Raw genomic sequence first — 27,421 nt, 5'->3', positions numbered from 1 at the left:
TTGCAAATTGCACCATATGAAACTCTGCATTTTTTCAAAAAACATGTTATAGGACATGGAACAAATTCTATACCTATAGGTTTTTTTCTATAGTATTAACAATTACAGATGATAAACTGCAGCTATTAAATTAACTCTGTGAAGCAAAAATAAAAACTAAACAAAACTCACTTAAATTGTCACAATTTATTTCATTTTATTGGGATTTTTTTACAAAAGCCAGAGAAGGAGATTTGGAGGTACTGCCCATAGAAGAGAACAGTATCGTTCAGAACAAGAATCACATCTGGCTTCTTGAAGAAAACATAAGCTTTGAGACAGAGTAGAGACTGTTGAATTAGCAAAGTGAACGTGCACTGCACTTACTAAATATGGTGAAGCTGTGTTCACTTTGATCAATAACAAAGGAAATAAAAAAACAAAAATCATAGGTGCAATTTGGTCATTGTTTGAACACAACTTCATTTAATTTACCAAGTTCAGTGAACATTCACTGTATTAAAGTGTTCCTAAACCCAGGACCCTGCATTCACTATCTGGTCTCCCACAGTGCACACTACGTGGAAATGCAATTGTTTTAGTAAATATAAACTGCTAAATACCTTTTCTTATCAGTAGTTAGAGCAGTCTTGTGACTTCTATCAGTGTTCAGAAGAGCACTGGTTAAAGTTTGTAGGAGTTTTCTTTCTGCTGTAGGAGGATGCAGAACCCCTGACCAATGTCTGACCAGTGCTGATTGGCCCTCTGCTGATCACATGCACTCTCCCAAGAAAAAAAAATCTCTACCAATACACATTGAACTGAGCATGTGCAGAGTGTCTCCATACATAAATCTTATCAGGAGATAAAAGGGGGCACTGGAAGAAGGGGAGGATTACAGAAGTCAGGATCAAACAGAATTTTTACACAATGCAAAGGATTACCCCTTAGGTTCCACAGTGAGTATAACAAGCATGCTTTACTGCATATACAGACTGATTTTACTGTTGAGGGTTTAGTAACACTTTAAGTGAACAGTAGCTACTCCTTCAGTAAGTCATCCATGAATTCTCAACTTCATATTTTAAACATTAGATCAGGGTTTCTCAACCAGAGTTTCTTCAGAAGTTACTAGGGGTTACTTGAGCAAATGCTGCCTCTCAGATAAGTTCCCAGTGACACAATTGATCTTTTTAGCCATCTGTAAGTGGATGATTCTTCCCAATGACCACAAGTGTAAGGGGCATTATTCCCACTGACCACCACACTAATGTATCATGAGACCGGAAAGTTATTTTAAGGGTTCCTCTGTGTTGAAAAGGTTGAGAAAGGCTGCAGTAAACCAATAAAAAAATTGTGTTACAGCAAACAGGATCCACGTGAAAGCCTTACCTCATCACTGTGGCAAAACATTGGTGTGAAAACATTCTCAAGAAGGGAGAGAACATGTTCATAGGCTTCAAACAGGCAACGCATAGTTTGGAGTTTTACCACTTCTTTATAAGGACCTTCTGCAACTGCAATAACAAAGTTTACACAATTTTACAATAAAATGAATGCAGGAGTTTCAACATACATCTTTAGCAAGAGAGCCTACTAAAGCCCATTGAAAGACTCTACAAGTTGAACCCATCCTGATCTATGAATGCTTGCCATACATGCTGCTCTTCAGATTTGCATTTACAAACAGAAGCCTATATGAACTTGGCCTAAGGGCCAGTTCACACCAGAAAAATGCACTCTGGATGCGTTTTTGCTTACAGTTCACACGACACTCCGTTCCGGTGCAGTTTGATATGTTCCAGTATGGTTCTTTGCAGAAATAATGCAGCATGTTCTACTTTTTTTCTGCACCAGAAACTGACTGCACTGGTGTGAACTAGGGCCATTGGAATAAATGGAAAACACTGTGCATGCATTTTTGATGCAGAAAACAAAATGCACTGGACTGCATCTTGTGTGAACTAGCCGTAAAAGTTCAGGAGAAGAGAGGGATTTGGGCTTATAGTAAAAAGTTATGTCATAGCTGCCATGGTCACACACTTACTTCGTTGTATTTCTTCCACAATAAACGGGTCAAATCTGATTTTATCAATGCTTTCTTCCAGACAATAGGTTTGATAGATTTTCTTCACTTCCTCATGAAGGGAGAATTTTTCCTCATCAGACAACTCTGGTCTTAAAATCCTGTCATTAAATTCCTCTGTAAAGAAAGCAAGCTTCTGAGTCATAACATACTATAATAGAAACAGCACCTTAAACATGCAAAGACAGACATTCTAGCTATCAAATACATATGGGCCAATAAAGCCATTATAATGAATCATAGCAAAAACTCTAGAATGGCATATTTACTTTTATTTTAATGACCTGGTACATTTAACAAACAAAATTATGTGAAAGTAAACAAATGACTTGGTTCTTAACCAGCTCTCACGCCTGTAGACCCCCTATGGACCAGAGCAATTTTTACCTTTCTGCTATGGACCTGTTTATTCAGCTATTCTGGTTATTGTATTTACTCATATAGATTTGTGATTGTGGGCTTTGCTAATGAAGAGGTGCCTACTGCTGTGGCAAAATACGCCTTAGCATTTTTCAAACTGTTTTTTGCAATTTACAAAAAAAACAAACAAAAAAAAAAAAAAACACTACTAAAATACTGTATGGGCTAATTTTTTTTAAATGATGCAGTGTTTTATTAGCATTTTTTACTGCATTACAAAAAAAATATTGCAAGCTTTCACAACTAAAATACAGCATGAGCTATTTTCTGGAAGTGATGTGGTATTTTAGTAGTTATTAGCGGTATTTTAATGCCGGCAGCCTCCAGCGTCCTTAACCAGTGAATAACTGACTGTTACTGTCAGCGCCTGCTGCATTCTTGACAACCGTGACTCATCTTTTGCCAGTGGGATTCCCCTTTAATAGCAGAACACAAACACAAGAAGTTCTGGCATTAAAAAAAAAAAAAAAAAAAAAAAAAAAAAAAAAACAGCGTAGGGGAATTTTGAGGGGGAACCCCAAAATAATTGAAGAAAAAAAAAAAAGAAAAAGAATGGTGTGGTCTCTTCCCCACAACCCTGCGCTGGTGGTTGCAGGGATGCGGATTAACTTATCAGAATCTGGAGGCCCCCAGCATAAATCACAATGAAAGCTGGCTGCCGGTCCGCATGAAAAAAAACCCTGACACGCACTGACTCCCGACGAATGACAGCTCCAATGCTGCTAAACTAAGGGGCGGGCCCCTGGTGTCTACACCCCCTCGTGATGTCATCAACTAGGGGTTGTTGGATTTACTTTGAGGGAACAATTTTTTTTCAAAAGGCCTTGGTCAAGAACGGTCTCTGTGTTTATACTTTATTTTTTTTTGGTGAATGAGTAGGGGAAGGGGGGGGCGGCAGGATCTGGGGGCCCCTCTGTTAAAGGGGACTTCCAGATTCCAATAAGTCCCCCCCATAACCACCGGGCCAGGATTGTGGGGAAGAGACTCCTGTCCTCATCAACATGGAGACAAGATGCTGTGGGAGGGCATGTGGCCTGGTATGGTGAGGGCATGTGGCCTGTTATGGTTCATATGGAGGGGAGGTGGGGGGAGGGGAGTTCGCTTGCCCACCCTCCCTTCCTTTCCCGGCCCATCAGGCTACATGCTCAGAAAATGGACTGGTATGAATTTTGGTGTGGGTTTCCCCTCAAAATCCATACCAGACCTGGTATGGATTGGAGGGAACCCCGCATATTTTTTTTCTCTACATTTTTTGATGTCGGCTCTTCTTTTGTTCATGAGATGACCTAATATATACATATTATAAATAAATGTAAAAGCAATATACACAAAGTGACACAACGTGCAAAAGAATGTAATAGTGACCTGATCCTCCTGGGATCTTCAGATATCTAACTGTGACCTAATCCTCAACGGATCCAGAGGTGAACACAGTGGATACTAAACCACCACAAGGATGGTAATAGTAGAGTTATGTGAACCAATACTAAAGCGTATGGTATAAAGGTGAATAAATCCTGAATGGGACCTGAAGTGATGGTGAATATAAATAAAAATATAAAATATATATAAACTTAGTCCAAATGGGGACTAATAAGTGATATGTCCAACAATTAGGACTCAAATTAAGAAAAACACATAAAGATGAAAGTGCATAAACCATGCCTAAAAAATAAATGAACCCCAAACACTACATAGTGTTTCCATACACAGATATATATATATATATATATATATATATAATAAACAAACAAAAAATCTATAATAGTGCAAATATCTGTATGACAATATCATGCAAAAAACACATGACCCAAAACAACAAATAAATATGTGAAAAGTCCAAAATTGGTGCGGAAAACACCATGTAATCCAGAAAACAAGACAACACTAGTGCCCATGGATGGTGAATGTGGGCAACCACAGAAGGGTATCCGTAAGTAGCTGAATTAGACGCTCACCTCCTTGCTTCAACCTGCAAGGGTCAAAACACTTTTGGGATCACAAAACCGGATCCTCCATGCATATGATTCCTCTAACTGTGGATACCTCTCTCTTCAAAGATCTCCCTCTCAGGGATGTGCGTATAAGTGGCAATATCCTCTCCAGGTATATGGGTAGGGTGTAAGCCAGTATCTGTCTCCGCTCTGCCCCCGGCACCTTCACCAGCCAACAATGAATGCCCCACAGTAAATCTATGGGTAAGGTCATCGCCCAGGCTCTGCAGCCATTCTTGGCGATCTCTGCTCTTCACTGAAACCAGCCACTGAAGAGATGATGTGACCAGACTGGAGTACCCTCAGCATAGGTAAGTATAGACATCTTTCCTTTACATGGTAGCTAGAATAGACTTAAAATAGGGGTGGGAGCAGGATTAAGTATAGTTAGTATTTGACTGGAATTTTACTTTAAAGACCAGTGAAAATCTCACTTTTTTCATCCTCTATAGTTTTGGGCTGCCAAAGGTTTTATTAAACTGATATTCTCTTAGAAATGCCTTTTGATAACTTTTTATCTGAGTGGAAATGCACTTCCTACTATCCAAAGAGAGTGCTTGGCATAGATGTGTAACAGTCACACACTTCATTACAAGTGTCCTCACACAGATCTGAGGGAGGGAGTGCCACACCAAGTCTGTTACTGAATGTGCGTTGTCTAAATATGGCGCCTGCTGGACTCCACATTAATTTTAAGACTCCCTGCACAACGTTTGTGAGAGGCAAGCAGAGGTTAATATATTGTCTATTGGATAAAATATCTATTTTTTTGCCTTCAGTTGGGCTTTGAAAAAAAACACACAGAACAATCCTTTTGAGAGTTCAGGACAGCATACACAAATCAGTTTTTGCCATCTGGGAATCCCAGGGAAAATGGTTATTTAGTTGCTTGTTAGCTTATCTCTTTATTGGAAGAAAAAACGACTAATTTATTATATCATTTACTACTCCCTTGTTGTAACTCAGGTGTTATTCAACAACTGCATAAATAATAAAACTTACCCACTGTCAAACAAAATTGTAGTACATGGACAGCTCCCTCTTGTTTTAGAAAGTTCATAAACCGGAACAGAAGGTCCTGCTCTTCCCTGATTTCTTTCAACTCCAGCTTCAGAACCTTATGGAAAACAAAGATTAAAGCTTTGTTTAGCCTTGCACAACCCCTCTTATATAGACTCATGTGGCTCTCAAGAAACTCACAAATAAGATGACACAGAATATTTAGTAAGACTAGAAGCATTGGAAGCACGGCACATACCGAGGGATTCTTATTCTTAGGCTCAGAAAACTTTTGCAGAAATGCAACTAAATTAGAGGCTGGTTCTGTTGCTTGTTCTGGCTGCATAAAACAAAAATAAGATGTGTATTATCACAAGATACTGACATTACAATCTTCACAAAACCTTTCCATAGGTATTGAGAAAACACTTACAGGGCTGTCATCCATGAAAAGGAGTAGTAAGCGATTCACATTATCCTAAGGAAAATATAATTTAGAAGGAAACTTAAAACTAATTCTCAATTAACATTCAAGAAAACAATCCATAAAAAAACATTACAAATCATTCAGAAAATTAACAAAAACATTCAAAAGAATTAAATGTATGAACTAGCAATCCTATATTCTGTTATTATGACAACCCCCTTCTACAAGTGTGTCATGACAGAAGGTCTCCTATACTGTTTTGACAAAAGCCTCTGCATGTTTGGGTTGTCAAATACTTTCAAATGTTATGTCCACACCATTGGAAAGCAGAGTGCTTTGGGATATTGCATGTCATATGCACAGTAAAAAAAGGTTTGCTAGGTATTAAAGTGTATCTACCCCCCCCCCCCCCACAAAAAAAATCCCATTTATCTTCACAAGTTATTGCTGTGATTAACACTCTTCCTGTGTCTTCATGTCCACACTCACTTCTCCATGGTTTCTATGGAAGGAGCCATGTTTGTCACATAGGCTGGACTTTAAATATGTCTACCTTGGTTCACCTACATTACATGATGGATCAATGGGATTACAAGTTTACAGAAAAAAGATAACATTATTTATGTGGTCTTTTCAACTCACAGGAAAGGACACTGTAGGATCAACAGGTGCTGCCGGACTTGCTAAAATGTTCTTGGCTCAAAAAGTGAAAAATAATGCATCCAGCACATCTAAGAAATATACACTGCAATAGATAACTTCTTTGGTTTTAGGTTTAGATAATACACTAGTAAACCTGCCATGAGAGTAACATGGAAGCTGCTACCTTCCCATTTTGATTCTTGTGTCCATATGCACACGAGTCAAAATATATTAGAAAATACAGTATGTACCAATTCATAAAGAACCATAAAATATTACCAAAATGGAGGATTAACAAAACAACTGAAATATTCGTCTTGCTCACTTGTTTCACCCCCAGTCACTACATCTCATCTTTCTCAAACACTTTACTCTGTCTCAGCTGCCAGTAGGCTCCTTTTCCCCATTCTTTTCTAACTTTTCTAATAGTCTGATTTCAGCAAAAATAACACTGTCAGTCTCCTCTCCAGAGGAGCCATTGCGTCCTCTATCTCAGTGCCTTTTTACATTTAAAAGAAAAGCATGAGTGGTACGTACTCTAATTGCCACTGAGCAAAGTATATGCCCATTTAAAAGGATTATCAGAGTAAATATAGGTTTTTTTTGTTTCACATCTCCATCCCTTCTCTTTTTGCCCTCACTGTTGTATTCTTCCTATTTGATATTAGCTGACAAATATCTATTTGTTAATATAGATTGCTAATACAGATTCCTCTGGTTCTGATTTGATGTTTGAGTTTAAAGCCCCATTCACACTGTCATGTGTCCCTGCTCCCATAACCACAAGAGGCCCCACATGCTGAATGGCACCCCAATGCACCTCGTCATCAGACGTGCGCTGTGCAGCACCTTACTAACATTTTGTAGTGCAGTGCACTGTCAAAAAAGGTGCAGGTCTGATTTCTGGGTCATTGAGCTGCATGCCAACCCATACAGTTTGAATGGGCTGCCTAACACAGCATACATTAACGTGTGCAAAAACGTGAATGCTTTAACGCAGTGAACTTAGCCTAAAGCTGGCCATACACTAGCAGAATTTTGTTAAAATTTTTCCTTGTTTTAAAAATGATGTAATGATCTTCTGATTGTTTAGTGGGGTCAAACCGACGTTAGTGTTTGACCACAGTGATATGAAAATTCCAAGAAGCAGGGTTGAAAAAACTTTTCTGCAATTAATTTTTAATAATGAATGAGGTTTTCGTTTGGGAAAGTCCATTCATTCCAAAATTTTAAAAGCAAACAATATTTTGAAAAAAACTTTCACAACATTTGTCAAGTCATCCAATGTGTCGAGAATTTTTGTACAAATGTTCATATCTACTAGTACGTGGCCAGCTTAAGTCTTCATTCCTCTGTTCCAAAGAATACACTTTTTATCTGATACACCTTTTTAGATACAGATAGTTCTTGCAAGGCTCATTCAAGTACACATCCCTTAGGGCTCGTTCACACTTGGCTGTTTTGCCAACGCTTGCCAAACGCCCCTATAGCGTTTGGCAAGCGTTGGTCCGGCGTTTGCTGAGCGTTTTTAACGCTCCGCAAACGCCGCATGCGCGGTTTAGCGGCGGTTGCTAGGCGTTTGCCGAGCGTTAATAACGCCCCACAAACGCCTATAATGCAGTTTGAGTGGTGTTACCGCTTCGCAAACGCCCCGCAACCGCGTCGCAACCGCACCGCAAACGCCGGCCGGGCGTTTGCGGAGCGGCACCATAGACGAGAATAGGAGGCTTCAAAGCCTCCTGACTCGTCCAGAGGCGTCCGTTTTGCCGCGACGCAACGCGACGCAAACGCTCCCGTTAGAACAGCACCATGTGCTGTAATGTGCAGAGTTGGCAGAGGCGTTTGGGAAGCGGTAAAAACGCTTCCCAAACGCCTCTCTGCCGCCTGCACACAAGGCTAGTGTGAACGTAGCCTTAGGCATGCTTTTAAGTTAAGCTTCATCTAGCGTCATCCTACAAATTTCGTTAAGCCTCCAATGGTGCAATATGAATTGATATATTTTTTACACAATGTTTTTTGTATTTATATACAGGGGTTAGACAAAAACATGGAAACACTACTTGACTTGCAGGTGTGAAAGTGACGGCATATTTTATGTTGAAAGCAGAATTGATGTGACCCAGAATATGAAACAACTGCTGTAAAAGTGACTGCAGAGCTCCATTTCATTCCTGTGAAGGACATTTGCAGCAGTTGTTTCTTATTCGGGGTCACAATCCTGCACAATGTACTTTTGTTTCTTTTGGTCAGTTGACCACGTCTTCAGCACATGCTTATCAGATGACGTTTTCCCGAGAACTGTATATGCCGTCATAACCTTTGATACTGTACCTTGCGACACAGCAAATAAATTGGCAACTTCAGTCACAGAGGCACAGCTAAGCGGGCACCAACACTTTGCCCTCTCTGAAGCACAGTAAGCTTTGACATGACTCTTCCCACCTGTTGGCTAGGTGTCTCATCACACAGCAGAAGCAAAAAAATGCTACATCACTTCCGCAAAACATGTTATTTCCATTTTTTTGTCTAACCTCTGTATGTACATATGTACATAAGATCATATTTTCTTATTTTATGTTTACGGTTTGGCACCAATTCATACATGTTTAATGGATGAGGGAGGTGTTCACAAAGTGAACTAAACCATTATATTATAATACACACAATTTAAAGTAGAACTATACTTTCTCTAAAAAAATGCCTCTGAAAAATGCCAAGATGATGTGTTACCCTTATTGAAGAAGTAATTTTTCCATCAATAATGCCTGCAGCTTCTTTTCTTAGAGCTCCATAGGACATACTCAAAACAATCTGCTCCTGGGAGACAGGCTTTACATTCAGCTCATTGTAGAGCAGATCTTCTGCACGTAAATGGCACCCTCTGGTGGCAGCCTGGGACAGACAACTTACACATAAGGCAAATGCAAACACATGACTTGGCTATGCTGCTGGATACAGGATTTATCTTTTGTAAAAGTAACCAGTCAAATTGGCATTTTTTTTTTCATAAACTGTAGGAAAAAATACCTGTATATAATATATAATATTTAATGAGAATGTAGTGTTATTTTAATAAGGAAAGTAACAGCTTACACAGTGAAGTTATCCAAAGTAAGCAATCCCCTAGCAGTGCTGATTAAAATGATGAAAGATAATGGATCATATTATTCATAAACACAGTATAACTGACACTCTGGGGACAAATGTGCTCTACGCAGCTGGCATGCCGTAAAACAAGATTTTTTTTAATTGTCTTAAAATCCTTTGCTTGGAGTCTATTGAGCAACACAGGAATTCAGATACTGTTGGGGGCATACTGCTGCTTACAGAGAGGATTGGACACTGACAAGCAAAAGAAAAATTGTAGGTTAGCTTCAGAATAAAACAGCCCATACATTAATCAGTTTTTTTTAGTAAAATCAGTGTGTTCATCAAAACAAAATGACTCAATGCCCCCATTCTGAGCTAATGTATTCTCTGCAGTCAGAATAAACTGATCAGCATCAATGTCTATAGCCAGAGAGGCAAACTTCCCAAGAGCAATCAGCCTGCCACTTGTAGAAGATGGGTCGTTCATGAAGAAGGCTTTTCAGAGAATTTAGCAGGTCTCTGACTTTGAGCCTTATCGGCTATCTGAGATTCAGGGCCTGAATGCACCTACTGCAGAAGTGAATGCAGAAGAGTGGGATACAGCCAATCTATCCTGCTCTGGCCTCCAGTGGCATTTCTAATAATTTTGCCGAGAACCAAAAAGACAATATCCCTCAACGGCCAAGTGGGCCAGATGCTCTTTGAATATGGCATCAATTCCCCAGCATCTTAACCAAAGTGCTTAGTGTATGGACATTAGACCCATTCAGAAGTTTAGATGCTTGTAACAAACCAGACATTTGTTCCACACACTCAATTAAGAAGGGGTCTACCACGACAATGTAGAGATCCTTTCTGAGGGATTTAATTCATTCTGCCACTGTTTGACAGATGTGTGTCACAGCCAATATTAGACCAAGGGCAGAACTGCTAGAGCAAACAGGGATTAAGGAAGGGATTCTAACTACCTCTAAGTAGAATCTTTAAACGATAAAGCACGCCTTCTACATGTATAGTAGTTTTCCTGTTAGGGTGGGTCACTGGTGGATGCAGTTGGTATAGACCACTAACTAGGCCTCATTCACACCATACATGCAGAAAAACTGATGGAAACTGACATGCAGATTTCACTTGCAGAGACATCAGTTTTCAAGTAGTTTTATACATGTTGCAGATTCCTGCACAGAAACAAATCTGCAGGATACTAGTGTAGTGTGAACAGGGCACATAGAGAACAAATGACTGTGTTGTGCCCTTGCAGAAAAACGAACATTTCTGCACCATGGTGTGAACGAGCCCTAAGGCCTGGTTCACACCTATGCTTGTCGCAATCTGCTGCAGGAAAAAAAAGTGCTTGACTCTATCCAAAAACACAGCAGCTGAAAACACATAGATGTGAACGTGTACCATAGGAAACCGCATTAAATAGACTGTAGTGAGTTTCTGCAAAATGCAAAAACCACCAGCACAGTTCCAACACACCTACAGGCAGGCCCCTTCTTGTTCACCTTGAGGAATACCTTGATTTATGGGTGTAGAAGAAAGATCTTCACATCTCTAGGAGCTTTGAAGCTCTGAAGTACCCAAGACTGGAGATAGGAGGATCCTCCAAATGCAGAGTAGTAAGCACTGTATCAAAATAGTCTGAAAATACTTCTTGTAAGTTTGGGATGATGACAGAAGATTGCAGGGCCTCAATAACAGCCTCTCCAAAGAAAGACTGTAGGGACTCTGAATCTGAGTTTGAGATGGTCACAGTGACTGGTGATCCAGCCTGAACCAAGACCTTGGGAAGGTTAGAGAAATTCTGCAGGGGATGGCATGGAGAGCCTCTGCAGGCAGTATCTGCAAGGAATTGGGTGAATTTGGCCACAAAGCCTTGAGTCACTGTAGTAGGGGCCCTTGATGACAGGGTAGAGGCCTCATTCTGCAGAGCTGAAGGATACTTCAATTATGTAGATCCTATAGCTACAGGGTAACAGGATTCCAGTTTAAAGGCTGCAGTTCCTTCAAAAGGATACCAAGAATATGCCCTTGGAACTGCTGGGAGGGCCTAGGTTGGGGTCAACCACAACAGTGGGACTTTCTCCTCTGTGCAGTCATGTTGCATCCACATGACAGTGATTCAACCGGGCTCAATGTGTGAAAAAAGGCCTCAGGTACTCAAAAATCCCAGGCAGCTGGAATTGTTTAGTGCCAGATTGCCATAGGTGACCAGGTCACTGTAGAAGTACAGTAACAACAGACATGCGTTCCACATCGTGCTATGCATAGCATGAGTGTGCTTTTTCGATGCTGAAGGGCAGGAAAGGAATAACATTTGCCACTACCCTTGCTGATTAATTCAGCCTCAGTTAACCCATTCTGCTGTGGTAAAACCAGCAGTAGTGGGAAATTCGAAAGTCACCCAGCAAGTAAACAGCAAGGTAGCTCATGGTTCATTAGCCTGAACAACGTTACTCAATATAGAGAATATTCAGAGGCATGGCAAGTGCTGAGGCAATGCCACAGCCCTAGCCTGGGATAATTTTTTTAGCTAGAGGTCTGGAAAGCACCACAATAAGAACCCAGTTCCCGAAGGTCACCTTCCAGGCTAGCTTGCGCGTCCAGTCACGGCACTCCAAGCACAGACTGAGAAAAGTCTGAATATATTCTATGTACAGACCAACTCAAGTAGAGATGTAGCAAGACATCAATGGGAGAAGAATCCAAAGAAAAAACAAAACTGAAGAAAAAATGGATAGCAAAGACTAGTTTAGACTTTCCTCAGGACAGCTGCAGAGAAGACCTCTATTTCTCCAAGACACTATAGGGTTATCCTGGGCTGGCCTACAATTTTTTTTTTCGTTTGCCAATGTATGTCCGTTTGCGGTCTTTGGTGGTTTGAAACTTTCCATTTAAAACTAGGAACTCAAAAATCTGCACTTGAAAACTAAATCAAATACATATGTAGGAGTCATGGTTTTTACTGCCTTTCAAGCCACAAATAATACTTGAACTCATAAATGTAAAAAAAAACTGCAACCTATAGCTCCATTTCTAGCTTCAGGATTCAAAAAGGTACTACTTTTGCCAATAGCGATAGACTGAATTCTGAATTTAAAAGGTGATTGCTGCTTTAACTGCCTTCCAATGCTGGTCATAAAAGCAAAAGTTTAAGCACAGCCTAAGCAGATTGTCAGGTAACACCTCTCAAAACAGGAGGACCCACGTTCATTTTTGCTGATTCTTCCTTGCAATATAATGTGCCCAAAAGTCTATGTTTTTAGTCATGTGACCTGGGGGAACTTCAGGCAACATTTTCAAAGGATGGTAAGTATTTCAATCATTCTATAGCTTTTTATCAATCTAGCAGGGTTGCTATAAAATTTTAAGATTATGTTCAGTATGCCCATGAGGACCACAATCCCCCAAACCTACTGGATCGGCAAGGAAATCCATTGAGGGCAGGAACACAGATCCAGAGAGAATCTCTCTCACCAGCAATGTAAGAGGTCTGAAAAACAATGCATAAGCTATGAAGAGTGGATTTAAAGGAGTATAATTTTGCTACTATTACACAAATATCACTGATCACACTAAAGTTATACTACTACTACTACTACAATGACAAAAAAATGCAGTTTTACAATTATGTACTCTTTTAAAAAAAAAAAAATAAAAAAATAAAAAAAAATAATATATAGGATGGAGTTATTGTAAAGCTTAATTTGTTGTGGCTGTCACATTTTTACTTGTAGCTGTGAAATATTTTATTCTGGTATTCAATACAAACATTTGTAGAATTTTCCCAGAACATTCGAATGTCATTTGAAAGATTATGTTTGCTTTTGACAATTGATTTGGGAATGAACAGATTTCACCACACAAAAACCACATACACTGTTAGAAATTTGCTTAAGAAAAAATTTCCATTCTGCTCCTTTGAATTTTCTTGTCACTCTGGTCAAAACAGTCAATTTGACTCACTGATTGGAAAAAAAAATGAATAAACTTTCTTAGAATATTCTTTTCCTAAGAATTTCCTAATACATTCTACAATCTATGACCAGTTTTAGGGCCTGAGCAGTCCCACAAACGTGCAATTAAATAAAAAAACAAATTAAAGACATTTGTGTTGCTCTAAGCAGGAAAACACCTTTGCACATGCAGCATGAATAAAATATTACGTTTTGCTCACTATCAGCCTATCATTACAGGAGAAATGGATGCTTAGCACATAAAAAAACTGAAGGCCTGCCCCCTAAAGGCTATAACCCTTCCCATCTCACAACTTGCTTGGTATGCTTAATGTATTAAGGAGAATGGATGTCTCCTTCCTTCGATAGATTTTTTTTTTAATTGATTTAGAAGATTTTCTACTGTCAACTACTGCTGATGGATTCATGCCGGATATTTACAAATCATGAAAGTCAGCCAAAAGAGCACTGGTAGACTGATGCCCAATGTATTAAAAAAACAACCCTGTCTGTTTTCCAGCTATCACAGCATTTAAGGTCAGGCCAGTGTTTGTTTGAGGATTCCTTGTTGAGTGTCAGGACCAGGTGATTCTAATCCAGTCTCTGACCTCTCCATTTTAAGAGTATGTTAAAAGTAACCTTTGCTAGGGTTTTAAATCATGTTTATCTGATGTATCGTTATGTAGCACTACTGTAGGGGAAAGCACTTTGTTAATATAAATACAAGCTGGTACTCTCTTTGGACTTTAAGGGATTGGGTCTTCCCTCCCTTTTATTGCTGCTGTTGAAATCTGTTGGCATTAAGGAAGTGTTTTCTTGTCCATTCGACTATCTGCAGTTCCCCATTGTTTGCGGTCTGAGGATAGAGATGGCTGCTTTCCTTCACAGTTCCATACTGCTGCTGTATGTGTATCGGAACTCTCAGCAGCTCTGCCAGTTTTCTTGCTACAGCCACCTGCAGTGACAGTTGACACAGAGCCTTGTCTGCTTTAACTCTTGATACATCGATCTGGGTCAGCGAGTATTCCAAAGGTATAAGTAGCTGCTTTATAGCAATACGTCCACCAAGGAGATAAGTTTATCTTGTACTTCAAGTCCAAGTCTGAAAAATCTGTCAGTAACCCTTTCAGAATCTGTTTTTTCTTTACCAAGGGTTCTTCCTCCTCTATCGAAGGCTAATTTTATTTCTGTTATGGCAGGTTTTATACTTCAGTTGCAGAACCTTGTCATTTCTTTTGCTTGCAAAGGTCAAAAACAACCGCTGTTCCATTCCCCAGCAGAATCTAATACAGAGATGCCTACAATTTCTGGGTCAACCGAAGACCTTACAGAGGACCCATTATTGGACACTGCATATCTTCCTTCCCTAGAGAACAGAGACCCAACCAGCTGAGTTTCAGTCACAACTTGTATCACAGCACAAGAAAGAATGTGTCTTTGAGGGGTTTATTTACTAAAGCTGGTGAGTGCAAAATCAGTCTCACTTCTGCAAAGAAACTAATCAGCTTCCAGGTGTTATAGCCAAAGCTTACCTAGACAAGCTGAGGTTAAAATTTTTAGTTGAAAAACAAAATAGTTGATTGGTTTATATGCAGAAGTGAGTCTGATTTTGATCTCTCCAGCTTTAGTAAATAAACCCCTGTGTGTATCACTTTAAATTTAGAAGCCTGCACCATTACTTCACTTACCCAATATCTAGCTGATAAACCTGAACATGCTGCAAAGGGTTTTCTTCTTTGTCCCCTATTTGAAAGATTCATTTACAATGACTGGAAATTCCCAGACAAGCATTTTTTGTGTATCCATGTGTAGTATACAGTTAGGTCCATATATATATTTGGACACAGGCACAATTTTTGTTTTTTCAGGTATTAACCAAACATATTCAAGCCATAGTTATATAATGGATATGGGCTGAAAGTGCACACTCTCAGGTTTAATTTGAGGGTATGTACATCCACATTGGAGGAAGGGTTTAGGAATTACAGCTCTTAAGAGTAGCCACCCCCCTTTTTCATGGGACCAAAAGTAATTGGACAGTTGAATCAAAAGCAGGTAAAAGGTCTGGTAAAAGGTCTGGAATTGTTTCTAAGTGTGGTATTTGCATTTGGAATCCATTGCTGTGAACCTACATTATGTGTTCAAAGGAGCTGTCCATGCAAGTGGAACAGGCCATTGTAAGGCTTCAAAAATGAAAGAAATCGATCAGAGAGAGCAGCAACAATAAGAGTGGCCAAATGAACAGTTTGGTATATTCTGAGGAAAGAACACACTGGTGAGCTCAGCAACATAAAAAGGCATGGACGTCCACGGAAGACAACAGTGGTGGATCATCACAGGATCCTCTCTATGGTAAAGAAAAACCCATTCACAACATCCAGACAAGTGAAGGACACTCTCCAGGAGGTGGGCGTATCATTGTCAAAGTCTACAAATCAAGAGAAGACTTCAAGAGAGCAAATGCAGAGGGTTCACCACAAGGTGCAAACTATTCATAAGCCTGAAGAATAGAAAAGCCAGATTAAACTTTGCCAAAAAACATCTAAAAAAAGCCAGACCAGTTCTGGAAAAGCATTCTTTGGACGGATGAAACTAAGATTAATCTGTAATTTTCAAAATAAGTGAGCGCTTAAAAACAGCTAATATAAAATCCCAAAGTAAAAGAAGAAAACAGCAGCTGAACACCAAAGAGGTACCATATGAACCTTCTCAATAAAATGCATACAAGGGAGAGGTGCAGCGCTAGCTATATGAATATACTTATATATCTGATAAGCATACATATAAATCAATAAAAAGTGCTATTAAAGTGCAGAATGGTGACTAAATGATGAATTCAGTCCATAACGTGCTCAGAATCCAAGAGAGTCCTTTAAGAGCTCCAATCCCTGGATTCGTGGATGAGGTGAATAAAGGTAAAATTGCGCACTCACCAAATGCGCAATTCAAATGCGCATTCAAAGCTGATATTCCGAGGTCACCATATGGATCTGGTCAGATCTGGTCACAGAAAGCCCTCCGCCACCTGGTAGTGTACTCCACACTTAGAGGAAAAGGCCGCTCTGCAGATGTAAAGGACTCCCAACAGAGCCCAAAGAACAAAGGAGGCCAAATAGTGTGATACCAGATAGGTAAGGGGTATTTATTCCCAAAAACACACAGTAATATACAGGCAGAGGCAGGAAGGATACTGACCCATACAGTGGATATGTAATGGATGGCCGCCGGGGCCCTCGTGGCGCCGGTCGGCGTGACGTCACACTGCTTGTAGCCGCTCCAAGGGAGCGGCTACAAGCAGTGTGACGTCACGCCGACCGGCGCCAAGAGGGCCCCGGCGGCCATCCATTACATATCCACTGTATGGGTCAGTATCCTTCCTGCCTCTGCCTGTATATTACTGTGTGTTTTTGGGAATAAATACCCCTTACCTATCTGGTATCACACTATTTGGCCTCCTTTGTTCTTTGGGCTCTGTTGGGAGTCCTTTACATCTGCAGAGCGGCCTTTTCCTCTAAGTGTGGAGTACACTACCAGGTGGCGGAGGGCTTTCTGTGACCAGATCTGACCAGATCCATATGGTGACCTCGGAATATCAGCTTTGAATGCGCATTTGAATTGCGCATTTGGTGAGTGCGCAATTTTACCTTTATTCACCTCATCCACGAATCCAGGGATTGGAGCTCTTAAAGGACTCTCTTGGATTCTGAGCACGTTATGGACTGAATTCATCATTTAGTCACCATTCTGCACTTTAATAGCACTTTTTATTGATTTATATGTATGCTTATCAGATATATAAGTATATTCATATAGCTAGCGCTGCACCTCTCCCTTGTATGAAGATTAATCTGTACCAGAATGACAGGAAGAAAAAAAAAGTGTGGAGAAGGCTTGGAACACCTCATGATCCAAAGCACACACCGTCATCTGTAAAACCTGGTAGAGGCGGTGTGATGGCATGGGCATGCATGGCTTCCCGTGGCACTGGGTCATTGATGTTTATTGATATGACAGAAGCAGCCGGATGAATTCTGTAGTGTTTAGAGATTTACTGTCAGCCCAGATTCAGCCAAATGCAGCAAAGTTGATTGGACAGTGATTCACAGTACAGATGGACAAGGATGCAAAACACACTGCAAAAGCAACCCAGGAGCTTTAGAAGGAAAAGAAGTGGAATATTCTGCAACGGCCGAGTCAGTCACCTGATCTCAACCCAATTGAGCATGCATTTCACTTGCTGAAGGCAAAACTAAAGGCAGAAAGACCCCCAAACAAAGAAGAACTGAAGACAGCTGCAGTTAGAGCCTGTCAAAGAATCAGAAAGGAGGAAAACAAGTCTTTTGTAATGTCCATGGGTTCCAGACTTCAGGCAGTAATTGCCAGTAAAGAATTCTCAACAAAATCTTAAAAATTAACATTTTATTTATGATTATATTCATTTGTCCAATTACATTTGAGCCCCTGAAAATGGAGGGACTGTGTATAAAAATGGTTGCAGTTCCTGAAATTTTGGACTTGATACTTATGTTCAACCCCTTGAATTAAAGCTGAAAGTCTGCACTTCAAATTCATTTGGATTGTTTCGTTTTAATTTATTCTGGTAGCATACAGAGCCAAAAGTACGCAAATTGTGCCTGTGTCCAAATATATATGAACCTAACTATCTCCAGTGACTCATCCCCTGTCGAAGATGCTCCATCATTTAAAGACCTCACTGACAAGAAGTTAACAGCACTTTCTCAATCAATCAATCTACTTTGTGGAATCGGCCCTTCAACCTTTCCTGGCCACTGTTCCTATTTCCCATACTTTATCTACTTGGTCTAAATCCCTATGTAGGAATCAGCCAACTTTTGACATTGACCCTCATTTTATTAACTGCAACCACCACGACTATCGCATCAAGTTTTATTTGCAATGTGATACTGGATGCTAGTTCTGTTCCGGGCATCCCTTTATTCAGTTCAGATTCCCAATGAATTCTGGCTTAAGTGCTGGTGGGTAAAGCAACAGTTTAGTGGCTTGTTACAATTACCCTTCTTGGAAGACAGTCTTTTTGGATCTTTGTTGGATGAGATCATTAAAAAGGCTGTGGGGTGGGGGTAGGAATACTTGCTTTCACCAGCAGTGTGATATCCTGCATCAGAACAGAAGTACAGTCCAAGCAGTTCTTAGAAGATGCACATTTCTGTGGTGGATAATAGGGGCCTAGATCTGGAAGAATGGTCTCTCTCAGGAGGTGTTTCAAGAAATTGGTTTGCATTGGAGGATGCTGGATATGGATTTGCTAGCATCTCAGTTTAACATGAAGTTGGACAGATTTCATCCATGGATCCATGGGTGGACACAGTGGATGCCTTGGTAGCGTCATGGGGTTACTATGCCATTATATATTATTTTCCTCTGTGACAGCACTGTCTCTATTGCTGCAACCCTCCCACTGTGAGCTGCAGTGCCTGGAAAAGGAACCATGTGAGGCAGAAATAAAGTCAGATTTTGCTCAGACAGGGAAGGTAGAATATTTTTTGTGTACTATGAGGACTGTGCATCGCAAAGTAGGTGGATTTGAGACTTGTCCAGACTGTCCTACAGAAGACTTTAGTTGTACTTTAACTGAGAAGACGACTTTACACAAGCCAACACTTTTAAGCAAAGGGTGGGCACTCCTTTTCTTGGCAAAAAACCATGCAAAATACGTTTTGATTCACAGTCCATTAAATGCTCCTGACACAGAAGATTTCTCTGGTAAAACCAGCCCCTTGTGTTTGAATAAAGACAATGATAAGCCATAATGTCCATTAACCAAAGTTTTTACATATTTGTAAAAAAAAAAAAAAAAAAGTGTATCTGCCTCTGAATACTGTATATCAACTGCATCATTTGAAATGTCAGAACATGGATATCTACTCTGCCAGCCCTGCATGAAAAATATAAAACTTTATTTGCAGTGACCATAACCAGTAAACACGAAGAAGTGAGAGCAGAATATACTTTATACAAAGGAACACTTGCCTGCTATCTGTTGCTTTAGGAGGTAGAATAAAAGGAAAAAGCAGCTCAGTAAGATTTCTGAGGTAGCAAAGCTCATCTCTGCGGCTTCTCAATGCAACATGAAGGTCAGGCCCATATTCTTCCAAGGCTGCCTGCTGCAGGGACTCAGAGTTTTTCACTAAAGAGAATGCAGTAAAATTATGGTTCTATGAAATCTAACACACATAACATTAAGAAGAATGTTGGACTGATTGCTTTAATTTACCTTTGTGTTTTGCTTTTGAAATTATTTCAATGTGCTTCATTGCAGCTTTTAGCAATTTTCTTGTAATTATAGATGGCATATCCACCTAGAAATGAGAAGTTAAAAAGTTTATGAACCGTATCTCACGTACATGTAAAATAATGTCTACACAGTCTTGGATGGATACTTAAAGAGAAACAGATTTTTATATGACAGTGACAGTATGGGGGTAGTGGGTCTCAGATCATTATTAGTTTGAATGGACCTGTATGTAAGACGGATTAAAAATAAATTATTGTCAAACTCAAACACCAAACAGTGTTTTACAGCAGCAAGTGTCTACACTGTGAAAAAAAAGAGCAAGAATTCTAAAATTGGATACCCCAAAACAGGAGAAGAAAACCCCAAATCATTGTCCATATGTATAAAGGTGTCTTCAAAAGGAACAAAAAGATGAATTTCAGGCAAGACATTTGTTTCACAGTTACATTGATCCACCTTGGACCAATGTCACTCTGCATACCAAACCTGTGGGATCTCTCTAGAAACTTGAAATCACTGCCGTAGACACCACTACTATAGTGATGTCTACTAGTGTTTGGGTCCCATGCCAAGTGGTTGAATGATTTGCTCAGAGAATGCTTTGCTCAATGAATGCAAAGTGTTTTCTGATTGGACAAGGTGGAGAGACAGGATGGCTACATCCTCCTCATCCAATCAGAGGATGCTCTGCATTCACTGAGAAAATGCCATACCTGAATTTCTTTAAGGAAAAATGTCTGTTGTCCATAACAACAACATTATTCCTTTTTCACAACACCTCAAGCATTTGGGGCAAGTAGTCCAGGTATTCTGCAGTGTGTAACAGATCCAGAAAAACCCAGCTGGCTTACAAACACTAGTGAAAAGAGTATGCTCTTGGCTGACAATGCTTATATAGTTCCACCTCCGTCACTTAGTAGAATCAGAGCCCACAGTATGGACATAGAGCCTCTCCTCTCTCTGGTAAATAACCACTGATAATAATCGATTTAGCTTCCACCGACCATCAACCTAAATAGCACTTCTTCACTAACTGCTAACTCAAGGGGTCACCACCCCCAGCAATCACCAACTTAAAGTGGTCCTGAATTCTAAAGAGAAAATGTATGATTTTACAGAATAAAGTAACTAGAAATGTTAACTGTTCCTAAGCAGTACTGTGAAAAGTTACTTTTTGCATTAAGTTCCTTCTGAAAAATATCAGTACACTTCCTGGTATGTCAAGGTGCTCATAAATGTACAATTTGAGATCATGTATGGCATTGCCATCTCATCCATTCTGTGAAACTGAACTTTCTGCACCTCTTCTGCTGCTTTGCAATCACTATAGTTAATGATCAAAAAGCAGCAGAGGGGGTGCAGGAAGCACAGTCAAAAGATCATTATTCAACAAAAGGGCATCTTTGACAAGAAGCAAAGCCCTGCTACCAAGATGAACCCATCCACACAGAGCCACAGTGTGGAACAAGGCATGGTAATTCAGTAGTGGGGAAAAGATCAGCTGCAGGAAGTCTACAGACAATACTGCAGACTAATCATTTATTCTCTTGTGTTTTTTTTTTTGCACAGCTTCCCTTTAGGGGGCATTTTCCCCACATACCACTCTGCACCATGTAAAGCCCTAAGACATTCCTGGCTATTCCACTTCTTTTTATACTCCTGAGCACTCCACCCTTCTTACTAAAGTATTCACAGTCTTGATAAATACTGGTTTCTAAGTGGTCTCCTAAGTTCACCTTTAAGATTGGTTCAGAAAAAATGCAAAAAACATTCTGTTCGCCAAGGAGTATACAAGTGTGGAAACTTAAGAAAATCCTGCTGCAGGCAAGGGTATAATACATTGAAATAAAGACCTGCTAATATGGAAAACATTACTATTGGGTATTTTTCTCAGGTAGATTAAAAAAAAAAAGCACACACAAAAATTACCTTTTGTATTCTTCGCACAAGAACAGATGCAAAGAATCTAAGGGCCAGTCTCAATTCATCAACAAAAGACTCATCTTGAGTAATATCACTGCCAGCAACAAAAGAGGGGAGAAAAAAAAAAAAAAAACAGTTATGAATATAGTGTCCCTTCAACAAAAGTTCTGTTTCTGCTAGCCAGAACAGCCTGTTGATCAATTTACCATATCAATGGACAAGTTTTTGCCCAGCGGACAGACATATGCCTCATTAGCTGCAGTTCCTGAATGCACACACTTTAATTGCAAATATATTACTTGATTTTGGTGGAACAAACAACAAAATATAGGAATTCAGGAAACATAGGAATGACAGGAAAAAGCTTCAAATTGTGATGTCCTATTTAATCCTTATAAACCCGCTTATGTGGACAAATGACTCTGTGTCTCTTACTTAAATCAGTAGAATGAAGGCACACAATACTTACCGATACCATGGATAAACAAAGTTTTCCAGCACCAGTTCAAATACCTGTACAGAAAATACATTATAAGCACAAAGTGCTATTATTACTAAGAAACAATGCACATCAATTTTAAAAATGAAATTACATTTATATTAATAAAAAAAAACTCAACTTCACAGGAAAACTAAATATGTAAATATGCAAACAGGCATGCTCTTTATTGCAGAATAAACATACTACGATCCTTCTGCAGTAAAGGATTCTTACCTGCCTATTTGCAATGTTCTTGCAAATGTACACCGAGTTGTGAATGAGCAGCTTAGTGTACATTTCTGACAGGTGCCTGGATAAACTGAACCCTGAAGAAGAAGATGGGTGAAGAGGTTGCTGCCAGAAAGGGAGCTTGTGAATGTTGCACCGCTGGAGAGGAGGAAAGTAAAGTTCTACCTTAACGTGGAACGATAGGCAAAACTATTTTTTTCATTTTGGATAAAATTTATTTTTTTCTGTGTCCCATTGGGGACATTTACGTTCACTTCCTGTCCAATAGCAAAGCATGAAATGAAGGAAAATCCCTGCAAATTAAGGAAATTCCTTGGGGACCCTCAAGTCACCAGAACTAGTATCCCCACTGGACAATTTCCCCTGTATTAATTTTCTGGGGACAACCCAAAATTTGGGATTTTTTTTTACTTTGACTTTAATGATAATAGTAAACAGAGGGGACACACAAAGCAATACAAATCTAATGGATTGGAACTCCCCACTATCCAAAACGAAAAAAAAAACAAAAAAAACTTTGCCTTTATATACTTTAAATATCTTACTTTATCTGAGACCATATGCAGGTCAAAGCTCATCCCTCATCAAAGCTCATCTGCAGATAAATGAAGCAGAGTAGATACAAAGTTACATTGTTACTTTGTATCTCTGTTTATAAATACTGTTCAGGAGTATGATACAGAGTGTCAGATGGTCCAGTTTTAATAGCAGCAGCTTCTACAGCTGTTGTATTTATACAGCAACTTCTGGCCCCCATTCTGACAGTTGGGAGCTGTCGAGCAGTGCAAGGATGAGGGAGTGACAGCAGAGTAGGACAGCACATAGTACACACTCTCTGCATACAGTGATGGAGATTTTCTGGGTGTGTTTAGCACACAGTGTCCTCACCCAGATAAAGCCTACCCCTGCTTGTTTTCACCTTGAAAGTGATCACTCACTGTTCTATCTTCTGTTGCAGTTGCTGCCAATTACCCAAGCTTCTAAGTATGGATGAGCATGTGACCTTCTCTAATGATGCAGTGCTGGTACCTACTAGTCAATCACTAAGCCCAAAACACGGTCATATGTGGATTGATAAGCATATTATCAAGAGATGATATAGGTGCCAATTACACATGGTTTTCAATTAAAGGATGAACTCTTGGAAGGAAGGAGCCTCCCTACACTGGAAGGGTTAAATACTCAATCTAGGTGTGCAGGGAAGAACTGTATTACTTGCCTCACTCCTGAACCTGGTAGGGTCCCACAATCTAAGCAACGAGCCCCCCACTAAGCTCTCTCTAATGCTTGTCTCCTTGTAGGCTCACAAATCACAGGCTCGCCTCCCCATGTACAATGCAGAGCTATTAGTCTCAAAGTGTGCAATGATACTGAGGGATCACCCAAAACCTAAATCTTGAGGACAGCAGTGAAGCCTGCCAAAACCAGGACTAAGGCAAGTAATACAGCTTATCCCTGCACTCCTAGATTAAACAAGCATTTAACGGTCAACTCCACCTTTTGGACCATGGTATCAACTATCTAAATGTTAGCAACCCAAAGTTTAGTGGATAATTATTTATAATATCCAGTACAACTGTTGTATGTTCTTGCTACAATTTTAGGTGCCAGATGATTGCATAGCTTTAGCCTGCTGTCACTGAAAAAGTTCATGAGAACAGGGGATTTTATCATTACAGTCTCAAGTCAACTTTATAAAATGTTACCTCTGATAGAGATGCATCAACCTTTGAGGGAACCTTCAAATCAAGCCATGGCTGATAGTTTTCTAACTGTAAAGTAGGCCTGAAAGCAGTAGAAAATGTTATAAATATGTTATAGTCATTGTAAGTAATGGCCAATACTATTTATTAATTTCATTTTTCAAGCTTACCTATGTCTTTTACATTTAACCTTGCCACACACAGCACAACTATGTCCTAGTGGGAAAAGTTCTTGAAGTTCAGGTTGCTAAAGATACAATAATGCATTTTGTTAATGTTACCTTTTTTTTTCATGACTTAAAGCAGGCACACAAACCTATCAGTCGCCCTACATATTATTCTGCTTCGTTAACATTTAAAACTTTTTTTGTAATCCCTCCTAAAAACACACTGAAACTAACACAGATGTGAACACCGACACTAAAACGGATTTGCTAGCTAAGAGAAGATGATACAATGAGGGATTTGACTAAAACTGAAGAAGACAGAATCTGGAGCAGTTGTGCATAGCAACCAATCAGCTTCAGACCTGAACTTGTGCAGTTAAGCTTTGAAAGTGTAACCCAGAAACTGATTGGTAGCCATGAACAGCTACTTCAGATGCTGGCTGCTCAGACACAGCATGTATGTGGCACCCCGGCAGAAAGCTAACCTCCACGATGCAGCAAATATGTGTTATGTCAGTGAGAATGGATTAAAATACAGAGTTCAGGGCAGTCATTCTAAACTTGGCTGCATTACTTAGGGTATCCTGGTAGCCCCTTTTAAGTTAGAGCACTTAGTGTTTTGATGCTACATTTTAATAATCTATTGGGAGACTTATTCCCACTAACAACTGTTTAAGAGAAGGTGGACTGATCAATCATCCGCCCGTCTTCAATATATAGCTCTTGTTTCATTAATAGAATTTGTAGAACATCTTCTACTAATGGAGGAGTTGTGCGGAAAAGGAGGTTAGAGAGCCTGTGAAAGCTTCATAGTTCTATTAACTCCTTCTGAACCAGAAGATTACGGTGTCAAGGGTAGGTGGGGGACATGCACAAAGGTGGATTTCACCTAACAGAAGAGGCTTCAGCACAATGGACACTTTACAAATTTAGTAAGCGGGCTAGCACAAATTAAATGCCAGACTGAAAAATCAGAGACACACAACAGTTAAGTCGTGTCTCAAATAAGTCAGGGAGTGTTTTTTTTTTGTCTTTTTAAGTTTGATCAAAGGGTAACTTTCACTGCATTGACTAACGTCTGTGATCCAGGCCACCAAAGGTTATTGATATACAGGATTTATATAGAACCAACAGTCTGTGCAGCACTTTACAAAATAAAGACAGACAGCAATGTTACAAAACAATTCAATACAAAAGTGTGAGGTGGACCCTGCTCGTGACAGCTTAAAATCTAAATAGTGACACTGTTTAAAGAGGAACTTCACTCTGGGGAAAAAAAAAAAAAAAGTTAAACGTCAGCTGCTACAAATATTGTAACAGCTGACTTTTAATAAACATGTATATACTAGCACAGGGCTGTGGAATGTTTTTTAAAAAACTACAAGGGACTAAATCGGGGTCCCAGTCTACTTGTCCCTCATGACAATCTACTTGTCCTGATAAAAGGGCTGACTATACCTTCATTCAGCAATCACGCCTCTGACCATACCTATAGAGGTGTCCTACTGAAAGTGGGGATGGTCCGAGGTGGCATGCGGAGCGCGGGGACGGTCCGAGGTGGCATGAGGAGCGCGGGGACGGTCCAAGGTGGCATGCGGAGCGCGGGGACGGTCCAAGGTGGCATGCGGAGCGCGGGGACGGTCCGAGGTGGCATGCGGAGCGCGGGGACGGTCCGAGGTGGCATGCGGAGAGCAAGGATGGTCCAAGGTGGCATGCAGAGAGCAGGGATGGTCCAATGTGACATGCCACCTCTGATTATCCCTACGTTCAGCAATCACAATGCTGTGTGTGGATGTGGCAGGTGGAGTAGATAAGTAGTAATAGGACAGAGTTTAATGTGTGTTGCCATTGATATGTCCTGTATGGTGGTCTAGGTCCTGAGGCCACCTACCCTGTGTGTGTTCTGCATCAGAGTGTGTGCAGACGGAGGGATACAAATTGAGAGGAGAGGGAGTGCTGAGGTGAGGGGTCCGGGAAGGGAGGCTTGTCAGTGTGTCCAAGAAGGAAGAAGGAGGAGAGTAAGAAGTGTGGGAGTGGCCAGGAGAGTAAGAGAAGTGTGGGAGTGGGCAGGATTGAACGGGGCTGCCGAGCGGAGTGGATGAGCTAAGGGAGCCGCCGAGCTAGTGAGAGGCCGGCAGAGAGGGGACTGCCTGCACCGGACAACAGCATGGATGAGTGGGGAGCCTGCTAACTCAGGTGTAGCATGAAGATCTGTTCATGCTTCACTGGTGTTGGCTCTGCACAAAAAAAAAAAAAAAAGTGTAAACCCTGCTGCTTACCCACAGCAGGGCTAAATGTAAATAAAAATCACCTGCCCAACGCCCGTAACTGCATATCTCGGCATCAGGCGAAATGAATTGCACATCCTTGCTAGCATCTACACGCATATACCAGTAATTCATTGGTGTCCTCACCTGGGCCAGAGTGAGTACAGCTCCAAAAAAAGGAAAAAAAACTCCAAAAATAGTAGGGGGAGGGGAAAAGCAGAAATTCCTTTTTTTTTTTTAGAAATAATTTTTTTGCACAAATATTTTCAAATCAGAGCAGCTCTAGTCTAATGGTTACATACCTTTTGCTTGTATTTGATATTAAATAGAATGTTAGGTAGGAGAGAATCTGGTTCCAGTGAACAGTATAATGTGACAACTCCAGCAAGAAATGACCAGAAGATCATAAGAATGTGCAGATATCTGGAAAAACAAAAATGAAACAAAAAGTAAACACACAGCAGTAACTTAGAAAACTTATACAAAACTAAATCCACTGATTTAATGTTTCCCAAAACAGTTACATTAAAGGCAAGCCATGACTGGTGGCTCTCACTGTTGCTTTCAACCAAACTGTCAAACCACCTGGCATCATAATTGATCACATATGCAGCAACATGGCAAGAGCAGATCAAAGAGAGGTTAAGATGACAGCTTCCTTGGCAAAGGATATCAAAGGATAGGAATTTTTAATTCCTCCTTAATTTTATCAAATGATTTAGGAAACACTCAATGCAAGGTTTTGTTACAGCATGAAA

At 40.2% G+C, this 27,421-nt stretch overlaps 1 protein-coding gene across 2 annotated transcripts in view; it reads right to left on the bottom strand.

Moving 5' to 3' along the window:
* SNX14 (sorting nexin 14) overlaps positions 1-27,421 on the bottom strand; it is a 68,564-nt gene that overhangs the window by 35,026 nt on the left and 6,117 nt on the right. For both annotated transcript variants that reach the window (XM_089691336.1, XM_089691337.1), the window contains exons 2-14: positions 26,966-27,086; positions 24,400-24,476; positions 24,233-24,311; positions 22,266-22,309; positions 21,803-21,890; positions 19,853-19,937; positions 19,609-19,765; positions 13,058-13,133; positions 5,912-5,956; positions 5,738-5,818; positions 5,482-5,596; positions 2,027-2,182; positions 1,372-1,496 (exon numbers count right to left, since the gene is read on the bottom strand). In XM_089691336.1, coding sequence (XP_089547462.1) covers positions 1,372-1,496; positions 2,027-2,182; positions 5,482-5,596; positions 5,738-5,818; positions 5,912-5,956; positions 13,058-13,133; positions 19,609-19,765; positions 19,853-19,937; positions 21,803-21,890; positions 22,266-22,309; positions 24,233-24,311; positions 24,400-24,476; positions 26,966-27,086 — 1,249 coding nt within the window. The remainder of the gene's footprint in view (positions 1-1,371; positions 1,497-2,026; positions 2,183-5,481; positions 5,597-5,737; positions 5,819-5,911; positions 5,957-13,057; positions 13,134-19,608; positions 19,766-19,852; positions 19,938-21,802; positions 21,891-22,265; positions 22,310-24,232; positions 24,312-24,399; positions 24,477-26,965; positions 27,087-27,421) is intronic.

Source organism: Staurois parvus, unplaced genomic scaffold, assembly GCF_062004578.1.
Source record: "Staurois parvus isolate SC_StPar_1 unplaced genomic scaffold, SC_StPar_1.0 ptg000561l, whole genome shotgun sequence".
In the NCBI taxonomy this organism is placed as follows: Eukaryota; Metazoa; Chordata; class Amphibia; order Anura; family Ranidae; genus Staurois; species Staurois parvus.
The sequence above is the reverse complement of the archived record's forward strand: the minus strand, read 5'-3'. Positions and strand labels throughout refer to the sequence as shown.